Here is a 27,952-nt window from a genome sequence, read left to right as displayed (position 1 = left end):
GACATGGAAGGCATATTTATTAAATTTACATGTGACCTAAATCTGGAAGTGAGATCTAATACATCTCTGAAAGAAATAAACAGAAGCTAAAAAATCATTTGGGGAAAATTCGAATGTTGCATAAGGATTTAGATTAGATAACTTTTACAATTCCTTTTAAGATGACATTCATTAGCTTAAATACCATTTCATTAAAAACAGAACCATTCTGCCTGAAAATTTTAGTAATATTCCTTTGAAGATTAAAATGGAAACAATCCCAATGTATTTTGCCCCCATTAAAGTGGTCAATGAAATACAACAAAGAAAATAAAGTCCTATATTTTCTATTAATGAGGAATAAAAACAGAAGAATAATAGAGTATTAATAATAAATACAGAAACATTTTTACTGTTTTCTCCATCTCACTTTTAACTGGATCTAATAGAGGATATAATCATTACATTCTAATTATTACATAAAATATTCTTTAAATGTCAAGATGTTAGGTTTATTTTGACAGTATTTTAAAAAAAAATTATGTAGCAAAGAATTTCACAACTTTTAGTTCAACTGTGTATCTAAATAAAGAAAATTGATCATCATGGGATTTGATTTTGCTTAATATTTCTGGAAATGTTGTTTATCCAGAAATTTTTATAATTTAGCATTTATAATTTAGCATTCACGTGGATGGCAATGAATGGGTCTTCAGCAGAGTTGCTAATACTAAAGTAAGCAAGACCATCACTGCCAACATGGACTTGAATTCCTGTACAATGGTTATCACTTTTATCTCCAGAAATTACATCACAATAGGTTCCAGCAGGAAGACCAGTTTGCAGATTTGTTGACAATGCCCTGTAAAACAAAAGGCAAACCAATGAAATGGTATGTACCAGCTTGACCACCCTAGATGCTTAAATTATGAGTATGTCTGTTCTATAAAAGTCCTATAAATGAAGGGACTACAGAATGAGAAATATTTCTAATGAATATGGGCAGTCTTCACACAAGCTAAAGAAACATTATTCACTACCAGACATGGCAGAATTTCTTAACCAGTGGTGAGTGGTTGAAGGTGAAGATTTGAATTACAGGAATGGAGACTTCAGAAAATTTGTATCTACAATAGATTTTCACTATGATCTTTATTTTGATAAATGGAAACATTTCAGATCTATCTAATGGAAACACTACTTGCTTCCATTCAGGAAAGATCAATTATTTTCAATAATTTAAATTTGTTCATTTTTAACCTTTTCCTTGAGGAAGCAAAAAATGTTTCTGATTGAAAGATAAGGGGAAAAAATCATCTGCTGCTTCGGTGATTGAGTTGTAAAGTCATTCAGTGTTAAAGTACTTTGATGTCACTGTGCATGGTAGATATGAATTAGAAAGACAAACAGTTGCAATTTTTAATGATAATCATAATGATAATTTTTAATAATAATCAACACTTGATTGACTTTCATCTTCTATTATTTCAGTAAGTAGACTGGAAGACTAAATGTTGGAGGTGGAAAACTCAGTTCCAAGTATGGCAGGTTCATTGATACAGAATTGTTTAAGGATCTAGAATACTCAGGCATAATCCCCTGACCAGAAGACCACAAAAGCTTTACATACTCTTTGTAAATTACTGTTGCCACTCTACTTACTCTTAACAAGAGGTGTGAGAAGTTGGAAGATCTTTTTACTCAGTCTATATTTCCCAAAGCTTAAAGCAGAATGAAAAGACAGAACTTTCCAATCCTACCTGATGTTATCACAACTTCTGCACTAACCATTTCCAATTTTTCAATCCTCCCTCTATATGTACTATTCCTATTTTCATTTCTTTTGATTTCCTCCCTCTTCCTCTAATCTAATAAGGTAATGCATGTAAAGCCTTCACAAACCTTATTGCACTGATATGTCAGATATCAAAGTTACTATTAGCATGATGATGATGATGATGATGATGCATCCCTGCTTCCTTAGCATTTGCTACCTGTTCAACAAATCTGTTGCCCTCTTAAAGTGCACAACTAGAACATACACAAGGATTTGGGGTCCCTTGTCAGCATTAGAAACAATTTTTCATTGAGGAAAATAAATCAGAACTAGAAGAGTCTTTTAAAGTCATTTAGTTAAACCCATTCATTTAATTAATCAAGAAACTGAGCCTGAGATGTTAAGGTACATGGTACAGTGGATAGAGAGTGTGACTTGGGGGCAGGAAGATCTACTTTCAAATTCTGCCTCAGAGACTGACTACTGCGTGTCCCTAGGCGAGTCACTTAAATGTTTTGTGCCTCAGTTTCCTCATCTGCAAACCTGGAATAATAATAGCAACAACCTTACAATGTTGTTGTGTGAATCAATGAATCAATATATTTGTAAAGTGTTTTGTAAATAAATCATAATGTGCTACATAAGTCCTAACCATTAAATAACTTGACTAAGTTCACAAAGTAACAAAGCCAAGATTTCAAAACTAAATCCCCTGGCTCAAAATTCAGTAGCTGCTTCAATGTAGATTTCAAGATTTATATCTATATATATTGTATTTATGTATATATATATATGCAAGTATATATGTATATAGTATATAGGTGTAGATCATGAACACTTTTTATACCTGATATCATGAGTTTCTTATGCTAAATTCCTCTTCTTCCATTGTAAGTGCTAACCACCATCACCATTATGCCCAACCTAAGTATCACTTATTAACTAAATTCTTCCAAAGTCATGCATATAAATATTTTGCTTACATCTGTAGTTTAAAAGAAAAAATAAAAAAAGGCAGAAATGGTACTTCCAAATTTCAAACTATATTATAAAGTAATATTCTTCATAACTATTTGGTACTGAATAAAAAATAGAAAAGTAGAGAGTGGAATAAAGTAAGTGAATGGGAATGAAGAGCAATCTAACTCTCTAACACACGGTTCCACCACTCAGACAAACTATTTTAGGAAAGTTAAATGAGAATTGCTGGGAAAATTGAAACACATTTTGGCCCAAAATTAGCTTAGACTTTAGGGAGAAAATTATCAACCAAACAAGAGAGAGGAGAGAACACACACACACAAAAATTAAATTAGATGAAATTGGTGTGCTTCTGCACAAATAAAACAAATGAAAATAAAATAAAAAGAGAAACCAAGAATTGGAGAAAAATCTTTGTACCAATTATCCCAAAGAGAAATATGTTATCCTATATGGTTAAGGAATTTAAACCAGGAGCCATTCCACAAAGGATAGTAGGCAAGAGATATTTTTTAAAAAATAGTTCTCAAAGGAAATACTACAAACTAAGCAAAGGTTCCTCCAAATTACTAATAAGATGAAAATGCAAAATAAAACAATTTTAAGATTTCATTTGAAACCCAGAAAACTGGCTCAAGCATAACAAAATCCAGAAAAATTCATTACTGGAGACAAGTATGCTAATACCATTAGTGGAGCTGGCAATTTTTCAAACCATCCTGTAAAAAATTTTGAATTGTGTAAAAAAAAGTGATTAAACTGTTTATTCCTGAGAATCCACTCATGAGTATGTACCCCAAGGAGGTGAAAAGAACAAAAAGAAAGATTTCAAATATGTCAAAATATTCATGGAAGCACTTTTTGTGGTGGCAGAAAATTGAAAATAAAGTAAATTCATGTCCATTGGGGAGTAGCTGAACAAATCATGGCATATGGGTAAAATAGAGTACTGAAGGACCATAAGAAATGATATGTATAATGAATTTCAAACACTGTGGGAAACTTGCATGAAGAGATACAGAGTAAGGAAAACGGAATCATAAACATAATTATTATAATCATATAAATGAACTCTAAAGTGAAAACACAAAGAATAATTTTAATGAGCGATCTGGGTCTGGGAAATAAAATGTCTTTCCTACCTCTATGTAAAGAGGTGAGGCACCACTGTATGTGATACTGCATCTATTGTCCAACACATTTGTTGTATTGGGTCATGGGACACAGTTTGTTTTTCTTAACTGTATATTGTGGTTGTGATAGTGGTTGTTGTTGATACAAGAGATTGCTTTACAGGATGAGAATATTAAGAAATGATTATGATATAAAAACAAAAAGTATCAATAAGACATATTTTTAAAAAAGTAATTAGAAAGTTTGGAAATTTTAAGAATAAATATAGAGCCCAAAACCTGCTAAAAAAAATAGGAGGTTTTTTGTGGAGGGAATAGAAGATGGATCATAATGTCATCCTTATTAATACTCTGTTGTTTTTTAAAAAAAAAAAAAAAACAATGTGAAGTATATAGAGAGGCAAAAGGAAGGAATTCCTTCAAGTAATCTGACAAGGTACTTAATGAAGTCTTGATTTCAGAGAAGTTTTTCTCTCTCCCTTTCCATCTTCTTTCCTTTGTTTCCTCTCCCTCTTTTTAATTGACATCATCCATTCTAACACCTAAACTATCCTTTGGGAATATCAATAAAAGAATCAAGGGGAAAAATTGGTCAGTTGAGCATATATTTAAAGGAAACTTTCAAAAAAAATCATTGCTACTTACCAGTCATCATTGTTAAATACGATGAATCCTTTATTTCCTCTGCCAAAAGCCACCTGGTTGCTTCCATTATCCCACCAATTTGCTAAACTCTGGCCATTAACTACATTACGGAAAATCGCCATATTCCTGTGAACAAAATATACAAAATATTGGTAAATGTATTTAAACTGAGTATTCTCCTCCCTCCCCTTCTCCCCTCTTTGTGAGGATGAGGATGTGTGTGTGTATGTGTGTGTATGTATGTCTATGTATATACAGCTGCATTCAGACCAAAAGTCTTAGAGCACTTTTAAGATATTAAAGTTTAATACTGCACTAAAATTTTTGGGATACCTGTGTATAAGCTGTTAAGAGAATGTTGTCATACAGTTACTACTAAACTCTCCTACCTTATTTGACGCCAGCGGTGCTCACAAACCCAGTCATTGCCACAAGTACTGTCTGCATTGATAGTTACTCGTTTAATCACTCCATTGTCATTAGGTGGTCCAACCCAATCATTAACATCCTTAATTTGTCAAAACAGAGACAGGAGTATCAGTGATTTCATTTATTTGGTTCTTCCTCCTCCCTTCTCCTACTGCTGGATTTGAGTCCTGCTTCTACTATATACTACTGATGTGAACCTGGACAAATCATTCTGGACCACAATATCCTCAGCTGAAAATCAGATACCCTATAAAATCTTGTCTGCCTCTAAATATATGATCCTATTCACAGACTGTGTCATCTTCTGCTCAAAACTCTTTGTATTATTATATTATAAATATAACTCCCCATTGCTTACTGAACAAAATTAAACTTCTCAGTCTGTTATTCAGAACCCTTACACTCTGAGACCATATGTTTTTCCAGTCTTATCTCCTACTAATCTCTACTACATAATCTAGACTTTAGCCAAACTGCACTAATGGCCACCCCCTGAATATTTTCAATGTTCTCTTAGGCAGAGGATCAAATGGTTGTCACTGTACTGACAATCCTATCTCCATCCAACTTTGAAGTTCCGTTTAAATATCATCTCTGTCATGAAGCCTTCCCTGGTTCTTCCAGTAAATTACAAATTTTCTTCTGCCTCAGACCTCACAAAGAACTTGATGGGGCTCTCTTTCTCTTATACTTGTTCAGTATAATTTCATTGTATAGTTTATTCACTGTGTCTTCCCAAAGATTGTGAGCTTGCTAAGGGGAAGTTCTATGCCTTATTAGTTTTTGGTATTGCTTCATGTCCCTGAAACATATCACAATTGGCATATAGTAAGCAATCAGTGCTTATAGATCAGTTAATTGTTGATTAATTATATCTTTCCCCAATGCCTCCCCACAGGATTCTTCATGCAGTACATACTTGCTAAATGTTGAAATTTAAAATACCTTTCCATTCTGAAAGTTTCTTGGCCACCTGTAGCTTGACATCACTCGTGTAAATCCATAAGGATGAGCAAGCATAAATCCAACTGCCACTTTGTACAATCTGGAAGTCATAAAGCATGGTCATCAAAGAAAAGAATAAAATTATGGAGGCCATTAGTAAGAATAAAAAAGGTAGAGGATGCTACCATCTACCTGGCATCCCAGAAGGTGAGAATAGAAGCTCCTCCAGCTCCATGGCCTCTCTGGTTGTCATGATTATCCACAAAAGCAAGTGCTCTGTCTGAACGGATCAAGGACCAACCTTCTCCCCAGTTCCTGTACAAAGAAATAAAGGAGTGTTTTACTTATGGTTCACAAGTTCTTCCTGGTCTTCTCTCCATATAGGATATTCTGTAACATAAATAAAAAGGAACATTTATCCAGAATGCCCATAATATACTGGAAAGAGAATTGGACTGGGAGTCAGAAGAACTGGGATCCAATTCTGAATTAATCTCTAATTAAGAATTTAACCTCAAATGAGTCACCTCACCATTCTGTATCTTGATTTCCATAGCAGTATAAGGAGTTTGACTCCCTAAGGTTTCTTTTGGCTTTAACATTACAGAGCTGGAACTTTATTGGGCCTTATAAATATGTTAGGTACTTATGTAATATCTAAATACTCTGTGTGAGACTCTGTATAAGTAAAAAGTATCACAGAATCTATATTAAAGAGAGAGTTGTCATAGGGAGACTCCAACATGTTATTTTTCTACTCCAATGATTTTTAAATGCTCATATTTATATGGTTTTAGCACATTACAAAAATAAGCATTAGCCAAATATAGTTTCATCCTATCATGATTGAATTAAAACGTAGTGATACTTAGGGTTCTGAAAGTGCATATTTTCAAATTGACATCAATGTGTTATAAAAATGCTTAACTGATCGCATTGTGGAACTCTCCCAGTTAATTGTCACCACTCATAGAACAGTAATCCAAAGGTGAACACCCTTTATCACTTACTTTAAATAAGCCATCTTTTCTCCATTCCACTTGCGAATAACGGTGCCTAGTTTGGCACCAAATTTGAATTCTGTAACCAGACCATTTCCAAAGTATTCACTGCTTTTAATTGACTCACCACCTAGATCGATTACCTATCAGAAATCAGAGAAAGAAAATGATGTTGCATAGAAATTCTCAAAATACTTTAGTCATTGTATTGGCATTGTATACCAACAATTATAGCTCTATATGCTATGAAAATATTCAAATCAATTTTCTCATTTTAAGAGATCAATTGTTTTTTCCCATTCTGAAGGGATACTCTCAAAAAGCATCACATTATCTAGGCAATTTTTATTTTTACCTGGTAAAAATGCTGACCCAATCTATGACTACATAACCGGAATTAACTCAAAATTGGACCAGCCTATAGAAAGCATATATTTAATCAAAATTATATTTTTTCACAATAAATAAAATCATTGCATTCATACCCTGTCATTCTACCTCTGTCCCCAGCATTTACACACATTTTATCTTAGTACCTCCTGATAAATGAAGGGTCTAGCTCCTTGAGGGAACCACTCTGTGTTTAAGTTGTTCAGTTTATCCAGAAATGCCTTCATGTCTCCAGGCCACATATGTTTGGAAGCATCAATTCTGAACCCTGCCACACCAATGGAAATCAGGTGGTTCAAATAGGCAGCAATCGTGGAACGCACATAATCTTTCTCCAGGGCAAGATCAAGAAGCCCAGACAAACGGCAGTCTCTAACCTGTAAAAGCAATCATGATATATGTGATCCATGGGCAGCAGCATCTTCTGGCTCCCAGTCTTGAAATGCTCATTTTAAACGCTTGAGACACAATGCACTTAAGCATTTTTGCCTAGGGTAATCTTAAAATTAGCCTGTCTTTAGAATGATATAATGAAGAGAGCCCAGACCCCAGAATGAGAGGACCCTGAGTTCAAGTCCTGCTTTTATGATGTTGGGAAAGTTCCTTATCCTCCCTGGGCATCAGTTTCCTTATTTGTAAAATAATATGATGGGGTTACATGTTTGAAGTGGTTCCTTCCCACTCTAGATCTTATGATTTTCTAATTTCATGTGTGTCTAGAGGCAGTTGGTATTGTGGATAGAGTTCTGGTATTGTGGAGGAAGAGCTCCTTTCAAATCCTGTTCCTGAGCAATTCATATAACTTTTGTGTCCTTAAAGGAATTCCTCTGAAAGATAGAGGGCTCCAATTCTTCTAGAAAGTTTTTATACTGATAAAGTTCAATTCAATGAGCATTTCTCTCTCTCTCTCTCTCTCTCTCTCTCTCTCTCTCTCTCTCTCTCTCTCTCTCTCTCGCATTTAGAGTTAAGCGACTTGTCCAAGGCCACACAGGTAGTAAGTGTCTGAATCTGGATTTGAACTCAGGTCCTCCTGACGCCAAGGCTAGTGCTCTATACAGTGCACCACTAGCTGTCCCCAACTAGTATTTATTAAAAATTTTCTATGTGTGAGGCATTGTGCCACGAGCTGAAGATACAAAGGCAAAATAGTCCTAAAGGAACTTACATGTTATTGGGGTAATAAAATATGTGCATATATCATTGGGGGAGGGGATTAGATGTGAAAGCACTAAAAACTAGAGGGACCAGGACAGATTTTATGTAAAAGAAATATTTGAGCTAAATCTGGAAGGCAACTAGAAACCCAAGATTGGGAATTAAGAGGGGGAGCAGAGAAAGGCAAGTGTTTAGACAGAAAGTGTCATGTACAAGGTATAGCAAGCGGGTCAGTATGACTGGAACATAGAGTGGGGGAGGACAAGGAATATGTAACAGTTTGGAATGATAGGCTGGAGCCAAATAGGAAAGAGTTTTACATGCCAAAAGAAAGATTTGTATTGAATCCCAGAGGCAACATGGAGCCACTAAGGCTTCTTAAGCAAATGAGTGACATGGTCAGATCTGCAATTTAGAAATGTCCCTTTGGGAGCTCCATGGAATATGGATTAGATGGTGGAGATACAGAAAGGAGGTGACCAGAGATTGTTGCAATAGTCAAGGAGAGGAGGATATGTACATGTACACAAACCATCAAGGCAGCAGAGGGTAGGAGCAAGGAATTTTGCAAGTCAGATAGGGAAGCCAAGATGGGAAGAAAAAGGGTTCAGATAAACCATATATGGTTAGTTCATAACCACTAAGAATTTACCTGATTAGCATCATTGTAGTTTTCAATTTCCCCACTGCTGGTCTGACATTTACCGTCATTAAAATCCCAGCCAGAGTATGGAACAGCAGGAAAGTCTCTTGATCCAGGATTGAAGTAACTTCCACAGGTGCTACTTGTTCCAGCACTCACACCACTCCCACACATGTGATTCACTACAGCATCCACATAAATGTTCACCTGTAAAAGTCAGGTTTGTGCTTGAGATTAGCAGATGGAGCATCCCCAAAGGAAGAGAGCTTCTGAGGGCACATCCTGCCATCTCACCTCAGGGTGCTACTTCTCCTCATCATTTAATGAATTATGGTGAATATTAATGCAACTAGACAATATTTCTTTCAATTAGCTCATAAATCTGTCTTCCTGGTGTTTTATAATTAAGCCATGAAACTTTTTCTTTGGTCTCTGGACCTTAAATAAATCAAACTGGGCCTAAAAATCAGTGATTACTAGTTGCTTGTAAATAAGGGGATTACTCGAGAGTGAAATAAACAGAAAAAAAGAGGAGGATATATATAATGATTATAATGATACAAGCAAAAAGAAGAACTGAAGCAAAGCTAGATGCTGATTCACTGTAATGTCCAACATTAGCTTGGGTGGCGTACTACAGGTATAGGATGTTGCATGTGCTATTACGCAGGGCCAGTTGGTTTTGTATCAGGTAGTGACATTGTGCCAAGTGGTTTTTCTTTGCCATTTTTTATTTTATTCTAAAATGGGAAGGGAGGACTCACTGTGGGGGAGAGGGGACGGCAATGCCACTATCTCCACACATTCTTACTCACCCATAAGAATAACAAATTACGTTTGTGTTAGGCATTACAGTTTACAAGTCCATTCACATGTATTGTCTCATTTGATCATTTCAAACCCCTATGAAGCAGGCAGGGCAAACAGTTTTAGTCTTATTTTGTACACAAGGAAACTAAACCTTAGGAAGAATAAGTGATCTGCCCAGGGTCATCTGGTTAGAAGAAAGCAGGCAGTGCTCAAAAACAAATCTTCCGTTTGCAAGTCCAGCATTTTCCTGTCATCCCATATTGCCTCTCATAAAAGACCCACATTTGAACACCAGAAGAATAGAGTGAACAGGAGATAAAAAGCTAAATAAAACTGATAGGACAATAATAATAATTATAAAAAGCTAACAGTTATGCAGCACTTATTATGTTCCAGGCACTGCACTAAGTATTGTATAATTATTATCTCATTAGATCCTCACAGCAAGCCTGGGAGGTAGTTGCTATTATTAGTCCTATTTTACAGATGAAGAAACTGAGGCAGATAGTGGATAAGTGATTTGCTCAGGGTCACACAGTTAGCAATTGTCTGAGGCCGGATTTTAATTCAGGTCTTTCTGACTCCAGGTCCATCTCTCTGAGCTACCAACTTCAAGGAGAAGACAGATATTAATAAACTACTCACAAGACCCCTCATTTCTTTTAAAAGCTAGAGCCTTGAACATTGAATCAGGCAGTGAACCTAACTTAATATGTTCTTCTTCCTTTCACTTATAACAAATACCCCTGCAGGACACACTTTAAGGCAAGGCACTGGAATTGCAAGGACAAGGCAAACAATTTTAACTTCAAGGAACTAATATTCTTTTCAGAAATGTACTACCTCTTCCCCAAAACTATTTCATAAGAGAACAGATTAAATATATTTTGTTTCTCTTCCATAAGAATGTTTATACCTACGTACGATTGATCCATCTGTTTAGAGTGAACTCACTGGTCATTGGAAATAAGGCATTTACTTCCTTAAATCAGTTTGACTGAAGAGATTAAATTGATTATGTATGCTGTAGAGATGTGTGCTGTAGTGTGTTTGCTGCCCATTTGAGAGCCCCACTCTAATGAGCATCTTTAAAACATTATTACAGTTCATTAAGCTACCTGTTAACAAGTTGGTTAAGGGAGGAAAAGGTTTCAAAGTGCAAAGACTTATTATGGCATGACCTCATTGCCATCCCATTTGTACATTAAACAGAAGTTGATCAGCAGAGGTTAGATTATGAATTCTGGTGAATAATACATCATTTGCACACAACAGTATAATGCATTCATAAATGTATTGCTTACATTATAAGAATGGTTAATTAAACTTCAAAGACTGATGAGCAATACCTATTTTAGTTGGGAACAGGGGTGGTCTTTGAAATTATGCATTTTTTCCTACTTTACCTAGCTTTTCCCTCAGAAAAATCACAGTCAACTCTACTACTATTAGATTTCTTTGGCTTGCATTCTCTCTGGTATGTAAATGAATTCAAAAAGATGATTTAAAAAAGATGACTTTTAGAAATCTACTAACTTTGAACTACAGGGTACACACACATGTGTGTGTGTGTCTGTTTTAAGGGGGTGGAAGAGTTACAGGATGGAGATAAGAGTTGTATAAGACAGGGAAACATAGATGGGGGTTAAATCTGTTCTAGTAGAAGAAAATTCCAATAGCAGGAGATCACAGGGACATCAATGAAAGTACCATCACTGTAATCGCAATTTGTATGAGACAGAGAAAGTTAACACTGAAATCTCCTAAACCGTGGACAAGGGTTGTTAATCTTTGTTGTGTCAATGATTCCTTAGACAGGATGGAAAAAAAATGAATCCCTTCTCTGAACAATATTTTTCAACAGCCAAAGGAAATTCTAAATTGCACTTAGAGTTTAGTGAAAACAAAGATGTCATTTTAGGACATCCAAGTTCACAGACTCTCTGGAGTTTATCCACAGATTTCTTGGCGATTTATGGACACCAAAAGAAGAACCTTTTACTTAAATAACTTGTCATTCACTTACTCCAACATTGTTGCATCTTTTCACCATGTTTCTGAAATCATCCTCACTTCCAGACCGTGAGCATATCTTATAGCTAATTGGCTGGTATCTTTCCCACCAAGGTCTTGAAGGATTATTGATCACTGCATTCTCATTTGGTGGAGAGACCTATATTTTGGGAAGGGGAGGGTGTTAGTAACACATAGACCATATTTTGTGCTATATTTAGAAAAATTTCAAAATCCATTAACACAATATGTTTTGATATAATATTAAAGATTTAAACAAAGAATCAATGAGTTACTTTGATAGAAACCCTTATTTGCATAATATCATAACTGTTCTGAAAGGTCATTTAACATACATTGACTTGTAGAATCAGATTTAGAGTTAGGAGGGAACAGAAAAGTTATCTTGTCCAACCACCTACAGATGAGGAACCTGAGACATAAAGTTTTAAGGTGACTTGGCCAAAGTTACAAAGGTATTAAGTAGCAGAATCAGGATTTGAACTCAGATCCCTTAACCTCAGGTCCAATCTTTTAGGGCAGCTATGTGGCATTGTGGATAGAGCATTGGATGGAAAGTCAGGAAGACTCATCTCCCTGCATTCAAATCTGGCCTCAGATGCTTACTAGCTAGTATTCCTTGGGGCAAATCATATAGCCTTGTTTACCTCAGTTCCTCATCTGCAAAAACTGTAAATCCTGTAAAATCCTCATCTGTAAAATGAGCTGGAGAAGGAAATGGCAAACCACTCCAATATCTTTGCAAAAAAAAAAGCCAACCACAACAAAAAACCCAAATGGGGTCATGAGATGTTGGACACAACTGAACAGCATTAACAACGAGTGATTTTGTCTCTGTGCTATACTGCTTGTTGAGCTAGCAATTGATAATATTAGCTCTCATATATATGGCACTTGAAAGTTTGCATATCACTTTACAAATATTAACTCATTTTATTCTTACAGCTACCCTGGGGGACAGGTGACTACAAAAGCTGCTATTATTATCCCCATTCTACAGATGAGGAAAGTGAGGCAAACAGAGGTTAAAGAATTTGCCCATAGTCAGACACCTAGTGTCTGAGGCTGGATTTGAACTCAGGCCTTCCTGATTCTAGGTCCCAGACTCTCTACACTGCAGTGCCTACTTTTTACAACTAGAGGAGTCCCTTGAGATAATCTAGTCTAGTCCCTTCAATTTACCTTCTTTTCTTTGTAGTTATAGACATAAATTAAAATTATTTATTGTACCTAGAAGAGTAATATCAAATAAATTTTGAAGTACACATACCTGAACACCACCATAGCCATTGGGAGCTAGATAACGCTCACATTCGAGAGCAATGTCATCCCAGCGCCATTCAAATAAGTGGACAATAGATGTTCGACCATGTTTGGTGTGGGGATCATACTGTGCCCAGCAGGCCCCAAGGACTGAAAGCAACATCAAGAGCCTCATTTTTCTTTGAAGTCATCAGCCCTCTTTTCAGCAACTATTTATACTCCTATAAGAACAAAATTAGCCAATAGTAATTTGAATGGATGCCTACTTGGACAACAGACTTATTTGTATTACCAAAAAGACTGCAAGTAGTGTAAAATTCAACAGGTGAAAATAGTCTGTAAAATTTCCCAGGACTTTAACCACAGATAACCTTTAAGGACTTAGTATTTTTCTTATGTGGAGAATTTTAAACATATCAAACACCTGGGTATTTATATTTATGCTGACAATATTGATCCAGCTGCTATTTAATTAGCATCAGATGTCATTTGTAAGAACCTTTAATCACAGAAGAAAAATAAAAGTCAATATAAATGCTGACATTATGATCCCTCTGTTGAGAAAATAATTCAATCCTGTATTTTTTACAAAAATTACTTCACTCTTACATAGTTCTTCATCCAGATCTCTGAGATTATTACAAAACTGAATGTACATAAATTTCATGAAAAGATCATATTCTTATTTCAAATTACTAACACAGATATCTAAATAGTTTCCCTTAAATTTCTTAGAACAAACTTTAGAAGCCATCTGACCATCCAGTTCAATCTGTACCTTTAAAGATATTTTTGTTTTAAGATTTATGAAAAATTGTCTGAAAATTTAGTCATTGAAGTGAAGAATGATTGAGTAGATATGAACAAACAATTCTCAAAAGACAAATTGCAAACTACTATCATCTCCATGAGATATTTTTCCAAATCACTAATAAGAGAAATATGAATAAAAATGATTATAAGGTTTCACATCACATCCAACAAATGGGCCAAGATGACAAATGATAGAGAAAGCCAATGATGAAAGGGCTGCCTAAAGAGAGGAACATTAGCACACTGTTTGATGGAACTTTGAATTGAACCAACCATCTGTATCAGTAAGTACCCCAACATAGACAGGGAGGCTTGCCATCAAAGATTCTTAGATCTGCATTCATAAAAGAAAGACAACTTTTAAAGGGTTAACAATCACTTTAATCAAGCACATGTATCACTCCTTTAACCAAGCACATATATCATTCACCTAGTTCAGGGGTGTCAGCATTCTGGACCTCAAAGAAAATACAGAGAAATCAAAGATCAACAGACATAGCTTCCTCTGCCTGAATTCAACAGACAGTTGAACCCCAACAGTCTGACCATAGTTACCAGAGAGGGAAGCATAAACATCTGGGTTTTCAAAGCTGGAGGGCTCCTTAGCAGCTTCCCAGAATCCTCCTCTGGCCAAACAAACACTTCCAGTCAGTAAACCCCAAAGCAAAATCTCAACTCAGGGTATTCACACCTTTTTTAGAGGCAGAAGGCATCACAACCCTTGAAAATCAGTGCCTCATTGACAAAATGCTTCAGCCTTCCCACAAATCTTCCCTAATCAAACTCCCCTCAAAGGACAGAATCATTAATGGGTGGAGAAAATCTTTAATCACATTAAAATAATTAACAATACAAATACATAAGCTCTTTCTAGTTAAAGAAACTCTTGTTCCTGTACTTTACTCCCTATAAAGACTCTTGATTGAGAAAGGCAAGATTCAATTAGAGGCACTTGATTATACTAAAATAAAAACAGCAAAAGATCCTACTTTGCTTCCCCTTACACAGTACCAAAAAAAAATGCCTTTAAAAAAAAAAAAAAAAAAAAGGTGGTTAGGACTTTCATACCTTTTCTCTTAGAGATTCCTATTGCTAGACATACACATTAGAAAGGTCAAAGCTCTGGTTTCATGACTTAAGAACTATCTGATTCTAGTAGAGTTACCATCTCTCTGATTCTGTTTTCTCATCTGTAAATCAAGGATAATATTCCATATACTTCCCATGATTATTAGGAAGAAAGTAGTTGGTAAGCCTACTGGCATTTTAAAAAGTAATAACTATAGAAGGATGATGACAATCTTCTCTTTTAAAGGAAATGACTTTATAATGACAAGCTATCCTTGGTGATCCTGTAGAGCAATGCTCCTATCGAATAGGTGAGGAAAATGAGGGCCAGAATAGTTAAGTTATTTGCATAAGTCATACCCCTATTAAGCAGCAAAACCAGAATTCAAATCAAAGTTTTCTGACTCCAAATCCAAGATTTTTCCCACCTTCCACATGTGCCCCCCCCCTAAGTTATCTGGGTTTGATAGTGACTGGCTTGAGCTTCAGATGCAAGACTTAAAAGAGCAACTTCAGGGAACTAGACTTGCCCAGAGTCACATAGGAAGTCTCTGGGTAAGACTTCAAACTCAGCTGTTGTTGAGTGTAAGGCTTGCAAGCTCTGGGGGCAGATAGATACTAAGGCATTTCAAACCCATGCATATATGCACAACATAGTCAGGTTTGGTGGCATGTACCTGTATCCCCTACCAATGGGAGTCAGAAGATTGGGGATTGCTTGAGTTTGGGGGTTCTAAGCTACCATAAGGCTAAAACCAATCCATCGTTGTTGAATCAGCTTGTGTGTTCATCCTTCATTGCCAAAGAAGACCATGCCATCAGAGAAATGATGACATGACTTGCATTTGACTTCTTTTAAGTGAGGGAGGGCTGTGCAGGTCACCAGCCTCACTTCTCCTCCAGAGCCATCTGAATCGAGTGACCAGATATTCATCAGGATGACTGGAGATGATCCAGGATGAGGCAATCGGGGTTAAGTGATTTGCCCAAGGTCACACAGCTAGTGAGTGTCAAGTGTCTGAGGTGAGATTTGAACTCAGATTCTCCTGACTCCTGCACTGGTGCTCTATCCACTGCACCACCTAGCTGCTGGATCAGCAAGTGATGCATACAAGGACCTTGAGAAAATGCATTTCAGTAATATGATTGGGTTGTCCTAGAGAGCTCATTGTAATTGTTTTACTTAGTGTTTTATTTTACCATTTTAACATTCCAGCCATAAATTTTTTTCTTGTTCCCTTTCTCTTTTCTCATTTTCACTACTGAATAATAAATTGTTAGCATTTGTATAGTGCAATACAATTTGCAATTATTATCTCACTTGATCCTCCTACTACTCTTGTGAGATAGGTACCATTATCATCCCCATTTACAGATGAGGAAACTGAGACTGCCAGTGGTTAAGTGACTTACTCAGGGTCACATAGCTAGTATAAGAAGCAGAATTTGAACTCAGGTCTTAGAGATCCAAGTCCAGGCTCTATTCATCTCTATTAGTATCACTACTTGAACTCCCAGTTTCTACACATTTTTTTTAAATAGTGTCAAAATATTAGGAGATACCCTGTTTTCCAAAGAATTAAGGTCCAGCAAGCAAGCTGTGCCCTGAGCTTGGTATGACAACAATCTTTTGCAATCACCTTCTGCAACTGATGTTCCCTGAGCTTGGGCAAATACCAACAGGCCCAGACATGAAGCCCTACTATGAACAGACTTATTGTCACTAGACAACATTCCCTCAATGTTGCTGTTATATCTTGTTGCTGTGGTGCCTCACAGTAGTTGCTGTTGCCACACTACAATGTTTGACTCTTTGTCTAGCCACAATTATTTCAATCAAGTTTGAGCCACACTAAAGCAGGTCCTTCAACTATGGGAGGGTCCCCTGCATATGTGTCTAATATGCCTCCTTACTTGCAAGATGTTTCCCTCACTTTTAAATTAAACTTCTATTTCATTCTTGACTCTCTTGTCTCAGGCCTGCTCTGTTGGGTTCCAGACATCCACAGGCTAGAGTCCAGTTCAGTCCAGTTGATATTACTTGGCATCAGAAGTGGAATTGGGCATGGATCTGGGCCACTGGACTCTCTGGTACCAGCAGGAATGGACTAGGCACCACTGGAGATTGATATTTCTAAAGTCTGACCCCTTCCTCATCTGGTGAGTCCTCTTCCCTTCTCTCTGCTCCAATCCAGAGCTGCCATCTTGGTTGAATTCACCATTCTTTGTGAGGAAAACTTCAAGGACCCTCTGGTGATCTAGTTCATCTCAGATCACCCAGGTAAGGACATCCTTTCATAAACTGCACTCCTGTGTTAATTGGTCTCTCGATGTGCCTCTGTTGTTTTGGTTTTTTTTAATTGCATGCCTCTGTAATATTGTAACTTCATGACTCTTGTCTTTCTGTATGCCCCTCTAACTGCACACCTCTGTAAAGTTTAAACTGTATGCCTCTGTGACTGTGTGCCTTTGTATATATTGTGACTATATGTTTTTTTTTTCTGTTTCTATCTGCTTTGTTGTTTTGTCTGTGTTTATGTCTTTGTAAAACGTAAAACGTCTGTGTCAAGTAAAGTGTCTGTTGATTCTATTACCTTGAAAGATTTAAAATGAAATCAGGAAGACTTCTAAGGACTCTAGCCCGAGACTTCAGAATACTACAAAAGATGAGTGAACTTTCTTAGCTGAAGTAACTTTCCTAGTAAACAGGACTGACTTCCACTTTAGGCTTTCCTCAGGAAATTAGGTAATAAGAAAAAAAGTCAGATAACCAAAGTTTATAGAACTGCTAAAAACATTTTAGCATATTTTGGAGGTTTGAAGATATATCATTATTAAGATTGTAGAGGAGAATTCCTGGGACTTCAGGGTAATTCCAGGAACTCACTCTCTTCTTAAGTAGCTTAATAAGTTTTGTGGTACCAATCGGTATAGCTTATTTTAAGAAAAATAAGGATTAGATTTTATAAAAGTTTTAAAAGTAAATGGCAAGATTAAGAGCTTCATTTTCTAGAGCAATGAAGGAAGGATGCTATTTTGGAAGTAATTCCAGAGTGAAGCAAGGAAAAAAAAAGGTTAGCAGTTTGTACTTTATAGCAAACTCTTGTTAATTCTTCCTTAAATGACTGTATAAACCAGAGATTCCCTGTGACCCACCAGTTCAGAGACCTTCTTTCTCTCCTTCTTAATCCTTCTCATATCAGATCAGATTTCTAAATATAAATGTTTTTTTAAAAATTCTGGAAAAAATGTAGGTAAACTTGAATTATACTCTGGATGCAGAAATTTTGTTAGCTGTGTAATCTTATGCAAGTTATTTCATCTCTGTTTGCTCCAGTTTCCTGATCTATAAAGAGAAAAACAATAACGGTACCCACTTCTCAGAGCTATTGTAAAGATCAAAATAATGTAATGATTGTGAAGTGATTAATATAATGACTGTCATATGCTAAACATCATAATATTTTTATTTCTTTAATTGAATGCAATCATTCTAAATCTGATTACTCTAAAGTGGTTTTAAGATACCAAAGGTAATAAGATTAATGCTTTTTATATGGAATAGTTTGGAAATTCAATTGATGTCATCTGAAGTTTTGTTTCATGTCTTAAATAAATGATATCCTTTGTGTTATTATTATATTCCTAAATTCTTTATATTGTGGATTTTGATGGACTATTTTAACAGAAATGCTGTTAGATGAAGCAATTTTTTAATCTGGATGCAGTAATACATGAATTGGGCTATTAAAAGGATGTGCTAAAAATAGATTTTTGAACATTTGAACAAATATTTAATAAAATATATTTTCTTATAAAGTAGTTAACAATATTATAGAAAACTGTTAATGGAAAATCTTGACTATTATGAAAGGGTATATGAAGGTTTAATGATGTAACTTCAACATATTAATGATGACTCAGCTATCAGGTATTTGCTCTATGTCTGTTGCCACAGAATATGGATAGTTTTAATTTATAAGTAAAGGACAAATGAAATGTTAACTGTCAGGAAAACATCAGATACGAAGATATTCAAATACTAAGTTGTGGTTAGTGAAATTTTGCTATTTAAGTTAAAAATTACTGGAATTGTAATTTACATGATTTGAGTTTTGATTATAGGAAAAGGTGTCTGAATTGTCATGAAGCCAATAGTAGAAAAAGGAATGTGCTGTAGTCTGGGAACTCCTAAAGGTGGATGTCTGTGCCTGGGAAAATTGGGGGGAATGACCTTGGACACAGCCTAGGTAGGATCTTCCTGACTCTGTTATCCCATAGTTCTATTTCCTTTTTGAAAAGGAAAATTCCCACCTGGCTAATCCTGAGTCTTGCTTTTAAATCTTGTGACTACATGATGGTTTGCCAAATATAACTTATGCCTGGAATCAAGCAGAGCTAAGGGAATTTGCCCCTCTGTTATTACATATGACATTGTTATAACTATGTTCTTCTTTTTCCTTTTTTAGCAAATTTTTAAAATCAAGAAGTTTTTGCAAATATAACACTAAATCTATTAAATAACAGATTGTTACTGGAACATCTCTGAGGTAGTATAAATCCTTTTGACTAATCCCACAGGTGTCAAACTTGTGGGTGTGTACTCCTCAATCATCTGAAGTAAGGTCCTGCTCCTGACTCCCAACAGAACCCTCAAGGTTCATCCAGCATGAACCCAGAAGCAGCCACCATCCAGGTGAGACAGCTATCCCAAGATTCTGAATACGGGCTAAGTATACTGTCCTAGTTTTTTTTCCTCTTTCCTTGTCTTATGTACCCAACCACCAAACCTCTGATTCAAGAGTGTGTTGGCATTTTCTTTCTCCACATTCTTGGCCCCTCTCTCTTTTCTTCTTTCAAGCAAAACATGGCTAGCCATGATACCTGGGATGCACTTGACAGATAAGTCCCCTCAAAGAACTAACCTCTTGGGCAATCTGTCTTGGCCCAAGTGGCCTCTTGTGGCATCTTGGCTTGTACCTGCCTCTCCTTTATTGACCAGAAGGGCAGGGGGTTCTTTCAGATTCCCTCCCAACTGTCAAAAAGGGGAAATGTCAAGATATTGGGAGAAACCCTGTTTTCCAGAGCTAAGGTCCTTCAAGCAAACTGTGCCTGGAGCTTACTATAACAACAATCTTTTGCATGCACTTTCTGCAACTGATGGCCCCTGAGCTTGGGAAAACACCAATAGGCCCAGATATGAAGCCCTGCTATGAATAGACTTTTTGTCACTAGACAACCTTGCCTCACTATTGTTGTTTTGACTTATTACTGTTGCTTCACTACACTGTTTGACTCTTTGTCTAGCCACAAATGTATTAATCAAAGTTCAGCCACACTAAAGTGGGTTCCCCCCCTACTAGACTCAGTACACGTGTGTAATCTGCCTCCTTGCTTGCAAATTATTTCCCTCACTTTGAAATTAAACTTTTGCCTGATTCTCCATGCTGCTGTCTAACCTCCTCAGTTCAGCTCTGACCTTTTCACAAGCTAGAGCCCAGTTCTGTCTGTTTGACAATAGTATATACTGAACCTGCACTTCTACTTCCCCCCACATACCCCATAACTTCACCAAACTTTGCACATCTCAGAAGTATTTGTAGATGTCCAGAAATTTCTTTGAGAGATTTCTCTCTGTTTGAGAGGAAAGGGAAGAAGAAGTGGGCTGGTGGGCAAACCTTGCTCTAGACCAGGGCTGGGTTACCTGCAGCCTTAAAGCCACATGTGGCCTTCTAGATCCTTAAGTACAGCCTTTTGCTCTGTAAAATTTGGATTCAATCACAAGACTGCAATTAAGGACCTAGAAAGCCAAATGCGGCCTTAAGGCAACAGGTTCCCCATCCCTGACTCTAGACCCTTCCTCTCTAATATTTTTTATACCTCACAGTTTCTGATAAACCACAATGAGCTTTTCGAAACAATTAAGCCACTGTCTCTTACTAGAATAGAAAAGAAGGGACATTCAAAATCATTTAAGTCCAAACCCCTTCAGTTTCCAGATGAAAAAATCAAGGCTCATAGAGGTTAAATGACTGCCCCAGGTCATGCTAGCAGTAAAGGGTAGAGCCTGCACCAGAATATACCTATATGACCCACTTAAGTCACATGGAACCCTAAATCACATGAGTTTGGGTGACATGAAGCCTGTAGTGGGAGGAGTTTGCTGAAAAGGTGGAACAGGAAGGGCAGGAGCTGGAGCCAAGCTGAGAGGAAGTTGGTCAGACTAGTCAGAGCTGGGAAGGACAGAGGAAGCAGGCAGCTGACTGTGAGTGCTTGCTTGTGGGAAGGCCTGATAATGTGTATAGACTTCTTTGTTGCTATGATGGATTTGGCTTTCTGGTGTCTGAATAAATGTTTTGGTTTTGTCTTTCATGTGGAGAGTCTGTTACAGTTAGTGATTCAGAACTGTGTTGACATATTCATAGTCACTATAGGTGCTGTGAATATCACATTGTCACTACATCTCCTTAGGTAAGGAAGACAAAGATGGTACAGCTGGAAGATCTGATAGCTTCAGATAAGGAAACTGAGATGCCAGAGGTTGAGTGATTTGCTCAAGACAATAGAGTCAAAAAGTGTCAGAGCCAGGGTTCACACCTAGTTCCTCTGACCTCAAATCCAGCATAATTTCAACCATAGCTTGCTCTCAGTAAAAAGGAAAGGGGAACTCTGTTAAAGGGATAAAGGGAAAATTGAGTATAGGAACAAAGGATTCCATCTAAGGTTGGGTAGGGGAGGAGCGGGAAGATACCAACAAAGGTCAGCACCCTTAAAGAATTTGAAATCGCATTTTAATGAAACAACAATGATGATGATGATAGCTAGCATTTATTTAGTCCCTTAAGACTTGCAAAACACTTTGTGTATTACCTCATTTGATCCTCACAACTTTGTGCTCTTATTATCCTCATTTTACAGTTTAGAAAAATGAAGATGCTAGGAGTTACATGACTTGTCCAGGATTACACAGCAAGTGTCTAAATAAATAGTCAAACTCAACTTTTCTTATCTCTAGTCCTGCAAGCTCAGGGGCAGATAGATGCTAAGATATTTCACATCTAATTATTTATTACTAAATATGCACAACATAGTCAGGTTTGTTGGCATATACCTGTAACCCCTACTACACCCCATCTGAGGATGGGGTATTGCTTGAGTTTGGAGGTTCTGAGCTGCCATAAGACTAAAACCAATCCAGTGTCTGATAATTAATATGGTGAGCACCCACGACCATAGGATCTCCAGGCTTTCTAAGAAGGGGCAAACAGGTCCCATGTCAGAAAAAATGGAGCAGGTCAAAGTTTCCTTACATATTAGTATTAGGATCTATTCTGTGAGTGGCTGCTAAAGCTCTGACGATTCTCATATATACATGTGCATGAATGCATGCATGCATACGTACATACATGTACACACATACACACTTGTGAGCTCTTATAAGGCCCTGAAAAACTGATTAAATAAAAAGGAGTCTGTGTTCAGAATGCCTATTGTTCTAAACCATCTGATTCTTATACAAGAACCTACCAGAAAGCAGTTGTCCTAAACTAAACAAGTTTCTCAAAATCCTTAGATTATACTTCTGAAGTACCTTTCCTATTTTGTTTGTGATTTGCAGTAGTTGGAATAGTTTCTTCTCCATATGACATTTGCTAATAAACTAAAAAGCCCTGTGTGTTTTGTGGAGCTCAGCTTGGGAGAAGGCAGGGGGAAGGGGTAGATGGAAGAATGAAAATATACTGAATAATCTAATATAGGTTCACTAGAAAGTAAAATTCTGGTCACCCAGGGCTTAATTAGAGCAATTTGAAAGGTATTAAGTTTCTGAAATAGGAAAAAAGTCTCATATCTAAGTCAAGCTAGGCCACTCAATGGACAGAGCATTGAACTTGGAAATAGAAATATTTAAATTCATTTTTTTTTCCTCAGGCATTTACTATCTCTGTGATCCTGGAAAGATCTCTCTGTGCCTCTATTTCCTCCTCAGTAAAATAAGAATAATAACACCTACATTACAAGTTGTCTTTTGTGTTATAAAAATGCTACTTACTGTTATAATTAAACAATATTAAAGGAGGACTCTAGTGTGAATTAAGGGTTGATCTTAATGGTTTTTAATACTGTGTGTGTGTGTGTGTATCTGTGCCTCTTTGGCAGTCTGGTGAAGCCTATTAATTCCTTCTCAGAATAATATTTATTCACACACAAAATTCATAAGGTTACAAAGAAAATTGTGATACTGAAATAGTTATCAGAATTTTTTTAAAGAATGCACGGACCCCAGATTAATAAGCCTGTTTAACATAATAAATAGCACTAATTCAGAATTTTTCCCCAACTTCCATAGAATATCCATTTCTAGTTTTCTTCTAATAAGAGAAAAGTGATCCTGTCTTATAAAACCAAAGAAAAAGTCACCAAGATAAAACAAGATGCTTCCCCTACCACTCAATGGCAACAGTAGAAGTTTCTAGACCTCTCAGCCCACAGATGCCAAACACAACGTAGAAGGTCAACAGGAAGACTTATCACATCTGGGTAAGAGTGGAACACAGTCCAGCACAGGTCATATCAGCATAGCCCTGACCCTGGGGTGGGAGTGGCAGAGCCAAGATGGCAGTGTAACAGCGTGGACTACTAGTGCTCTCCCAGCAAACTCGGTCAAATACCTATAAAAAAAATTCTGGAGTTGCAGAACCCACAGAATGATGAAGTGGAACAAATCTCCAGTGAAAGACAGCCTGGAAAGTCACAGGAAGTGTCCAGCACATCACACTGGGAGCAGAGCATAGTCCAGTGTGGGCCAGGCCAGACAGCACCCGAGCAGGCATTGAAGAGACTGAATCTTGGGCACCTGTGGTGGTTCCAACCTTCATGACCCTAAAATGCTGAGGACAAATTTGAAGGTCAATGGGAAAAACCTGTGGGACCTGTGTGAACAAGTAGAGTGGTTGGGGGGGGAAGGGAAGGAAGAGCCCACAGCAACCACAGCAGTGGCAGCAGCAGGGGCGCGGGGAGTGGCAGTGGCACCAACTGTTTCTGGAGCTCTAAGTCCACAGACTGTGGGGGGATCCAGAAGCTGACAGCACACCCCCCAGCCCCACTGGAAGCAGAGAACTACCTTGACAAAGACTCAAAAGTCAAGTAAATGGCTGGGGAAATGAGCAAAAACCAGAAAACGAATCAGATTATAGAATGTACAATCTTATTTTGGTGTAAAGGAAGACCAAAGCATCCAAACAGAAGACAACAAAATCAAAGCTCCTATTTCCAAAGCCTCCAAGAAGAATATTTATTGACCTTAGGATATAGAAGACATCAAAAAGATTTTGAAAAATCAAGTAAGAGAAGTACAGCAAAAATTGGGAAGAGGAATGAGAACCATGCAAGAAAATCATTAAAAACAAGTCAACTGTTTGCCAAAAGAGACCCCAAAAATAGGATTTTAAAAAATGGATGAACCCAAATGACAAAAGAGATCCAAAAAGCCAATGAGGGGAAGAATGCCCTAAAAAACAAAATTTGTCAGATGGAAAAGGAGATCCAAAAGCTCATTAAGACAATAATACCTTAATGATTGGAATGGAGTGGATGGAAGCTAACAACTTTATGAAAAATTAAGAAATTATAAAACAACACCAAAGAAATGAAAAAATAGCAAATTGTGAAATACTTCATTGGAAAAACAACTGACCTGGAAAACAGATCCAGGAGAGACAATTTTAAAAATTACTGGGCTACATGAAAACCATGATCAACAAAACAGCCTAGACATCATCTTTCAAGAAATTATCAGGGAGAAAATATTGCAAGAAGCCAGAAATAAACAATTTGAGTATTGTGGAAGTACAGTCAGGATGGCACAAGACCTAGCAGCTTCTACATTAAGGGACTGAATGGCTTGGAATATAATATTCCAGAAGTCAAAAGAGGTAGGATTAAAACCAAGAATAATCTACCCAGCAAAAGTATAGCATAAAACTTCAGGGAAAAAATGGGTTATTCAATGAAATAGAGCACCTTCAAGCATTCTTGATGAAATGACCAGAGCTGAATAGAAAATTTGACTCTCCAACACAAGAATCAAGAGAAGCATGATTAGGTAAACAGGAAAGATAAATCATAAGGCACTTACTAATGCTAAACTGTTTACATTCCTATATAGAAAGATCATATTTATAACTCTTGAAACTTTTCTCAGTATTTGGGTAGTTGGAGGGATTTTATATATATAGACAGAGGGCATAGGTTGAGTTGAATAGGTAGGGATGAAAAAGCACAAAATTAAGGGATGAGAGAGGGATATATTGGAAGGAGAAAGGGAGAAACAGAATGGGGCAAATTATCTCACATAAAAGAGGCAAGAAAAAACTTCTATTGAAAGGGAGAAGGGGGGAGGTCAGAGAGAAAGAGTGAATTTTATTCTTATCCCATTTGGCTTAAGGAGGGAATATCATACACACTCAAGTTAGTATGAAAATCTATCTTACAATACAGGAAAGTAGGGGGGAAAGGGACAAGTAGCAAGCAGGGGGGATAATAGAAGGGAGGGTAAATAAGAGAAGGAGTTAATTAGAAGTAAACATTGTTGAGGAGGGATAGGATCAAAAGAGAGAATAGAATAAATGGGGGGTAGGACAGGATGGAGGGACGTATAGTTAGTTTTTCACAGTATGACTGTTGTGAAAGTGCTTTGCATCACTACAAATGTATAATCTATATTGAATTGCTTGCCTTCTCAGTGGAGATGGGTGGGGAGGGAGGAAAGGAGAGTAGTCAGAATTCAAAGTTTTAAAAATGAATGTTAAAGATTATTTTTACACGCAACAGGGAAATAAGATATACAGGCATTGAGGTACGGAAATCTATCTTAACCTAGAGGAAAATAGAGGGGAAGGGGATAAGAGAAGGGAGGAGTATGATAGAAGGGAAGACAGATTGGGGGAAGTGGTAATCAGAATGCACATTGTCTTGGGGTGGGCAGAGGGGAGAGATGGGGAAAAAAATTAGAACTCAAAATCTTGTGGAAGTGTCATTGAAAACTAAAAATAAATATTTCTTTAAAAGAATAAAAAAAAAAAAAAAAAACAGCCCTGGCCTCAGCAAACCAGGGATACACCTTAGGGTGACTGAATCAGTGGTAGCTGTGGCAGTTTTCAGAGCTTTCAGCTCACAGAACATAAGGGGATCAAACAACTGGTCAGAAGGAGATTATAGGGATCCCTTTGCTGCTATTAAAATAATCTGTTGCTTTACCCATCCCTGAGATCCAGATTAGAGTCCTAGGTGTTAGTCTCAGTGTGAGGAAGAGCCCTAGCACACCAGAGCTTGTGACTTCACTTTACTGTGGACACTCCTCACAATTCCAGGATAAAAAAGAGTACTTGTGGTCACTCACAGAACAGCGAACAGGGCAAGAGAGGAGTAAACAACTCTCTTTAAGTCATACCACCTTAGAAAAACTGAAAACTTACAGAACCCTGGAAGTATCTCTGAAAACAGCTGCACAAAACTCCTGAAGCTTGGGGATACTGCTCCCTCTACCCTGGAACTAGAGCACTACTTTAACAAAGTGTTTAAAGACAAGTAATAGACTGGGAAAATGAGTGAACAACAGAAAAAAAAACGTTCTGACCATAGAAAGTTATTATAGTGACAAAGGTCAAAACACACACGCAGAAGAAATAAACTCAAAGCTCCTACATTCAAAGCCTCCAATCCAAAAATGTGAATTGGTCTCAGCCCATTGAAGAACTCAAAAAGAATTTTGAAAATCAAGTAAGAGAAATAGAGAAAAAAATGGGAAGGGAATTGAGAGTGATGCAACAAAACCATGAAAAACAAATAAACAGATTGGTAAAGGAGATACAAAAAATACTGAAGAAAAGAACACCTTAATTACAGACAAAGCAAATGGTAAAAGAGGTACACAAAGTCAATGAGGAGAAGAATGCTTTCTAAAACAGCCTTGATCAAATGGGAAAAGAGGCATAAAAATTTGTTAAAGAAAAAAAAATATTGAACTACCTGAAAACCATCATCAAGAAAAGAGCCTAGATCTTATCTTTCAAGAAATTATCAAGGAAAACTGCCCTGATATTCTAGAACCAGGCAGTAAAATGGAAAGTCAGTTCACTGATCACTTCCTAAAAGAGATCCCAAAATGAAAATTCACAGGAATACAAAACCCAAATTCCAAAGCTTCTAAGTCAAGGAGAAAATTTTCAAACAGCCAGATAGTTTGCAATATGCTTCACATCCAGTATTTCATTTGAGTCCTAAAACAATCTTGTAAGGAAGAGTAGTTCTGCAGGTCTTATTAACCCTATTTTATAGATAAGAAAAGAGAACTTCAGAGAGTTGAAATGACTTGCCTGGTCAAGTCCAGCACTCCATACACTATGTGAGCATAGCGGTCCTTCTTATTGCAAAAAAAAAAAAAAATTATATAAATCATCAATGCCATTCAAAAGTCCCTGCACAGAATTCTGACAGCAAGGTCAGAGGCAAGACAGGCATGATCAGGCACATTTAGGAACAGGAACAAGCAGTTCTGTTTGTGCTCCTGGACTTCAGCACGAAATCTTAGCTGTCAACAAGCCTGAAACCAATTTCAAAACACTGAACTGTATCAAATATACACAGAAGCAACTTATACAAGAGAAAAGAATCTGTAAACACTGGACATTCAGACAATTTGACCTACTTACCTTACTTCACCTTCTTCAAAGCAAGAGAGCCATCCCATCTGAAACCTTCCATGCTAATTAATGAGACAACAGCCTTCAATTGCTGATCACCCAGGGTGTTGCTTGGCTCTTTAATAGGGACTAGCAAGTATCAAGAGAATGAACATTTCCCTCTGCTCTCTCCATCCATCCAAAAG

At 37.0% G+C, this 27,952-nt stretch overlaps 1 protein-coding gene across 2 annotated transcripts; it reads right to left on the bottom strand.

Moving 5' to 3' along the window:
* On the bottom strand, positions 1-27,952 carry LOC140527319 (pancreatic alpha-amylase). 2 transcript variants are annotated; one of them, XM_072644165.1, is made up of 11 exons: positions 27,777-27,952; positions 13,193-13,406; positions 11,915-12,061; positions 9,088-9,285; positions 7,427-7,657; positions 6,900-7,033; positions 6,082-6,204; positions 5,890-5,989; positions 4,905-5,023; positions 4,516-4,641; positions 1-841 (listed from the first exon to the last, which is right to left on the bottom strand). In XM_072644165.1, exons 2-11 carry the CDS (start codon positions 13,358-13,360, stop codon positions 652-654), a joined length of 1,536 nt encoding a protein of 511 aa, XP_072500266.1. In that variant the 5' UTR covers positions 13,361-13,406; positions 27,777-27,952; the 3' UTR covers positions 1-651. The 2 variants fall into 2 exon arrangements, with proteins under 2 accessions (XP_072500266.1, XP_072500265.1); XM_072644164.1 differs by lacking the exon at positions 27,777-27,952 and adding an exon at positions 27,441-27,582.

The sequence above is a fragment of the Notamacropus eugenii genome, chromosome 2, assembly GCF_028372415.1.
Source record: "Notamacropus eugenii isolate mMacEug1 chromosome 2, mMacEug1.pri_v2, whole genome shotgun sequence".
Classification (NCBI taxonomy): domain Eukaryota; kingdom Metazoa; phylum Chordata; class Mammalia; order Diprotodontia; family Macropodidae; genus Notamacropus; species Notamacropus eugenii.
The sequence above is the reverse complement of the archived record's forward strand: the minus strand, read 5'-3'. Positions and strand labels throughout refer to the sequence as shown.

Excerpts from the sequence above, each read along its gene's own strand:
- LOC140527319 (XM_072644165.1), bottom strand. The coding sequence starts at position 13,360 with ATGAGGCTCTTGATGTTGCTTTCAGTCCTTGGGGCCTGCTGGGCACAG. Across the intron at positions 12,062-13,192 it reads ATGGCTATGGTGGTGTTCAG|GTCTCTCCACCAAATGAGAA; the intron begins GTATGTGTACTT and ends CCCAAAATATAG. Across the intron at positions 9,286-11,914 it reads AAAGATGCAACAATGTTGGA|GTGAACATTTATGTGGATGC; the intron begins GTAAGTGAATGA and ends TGACTTTTACAG.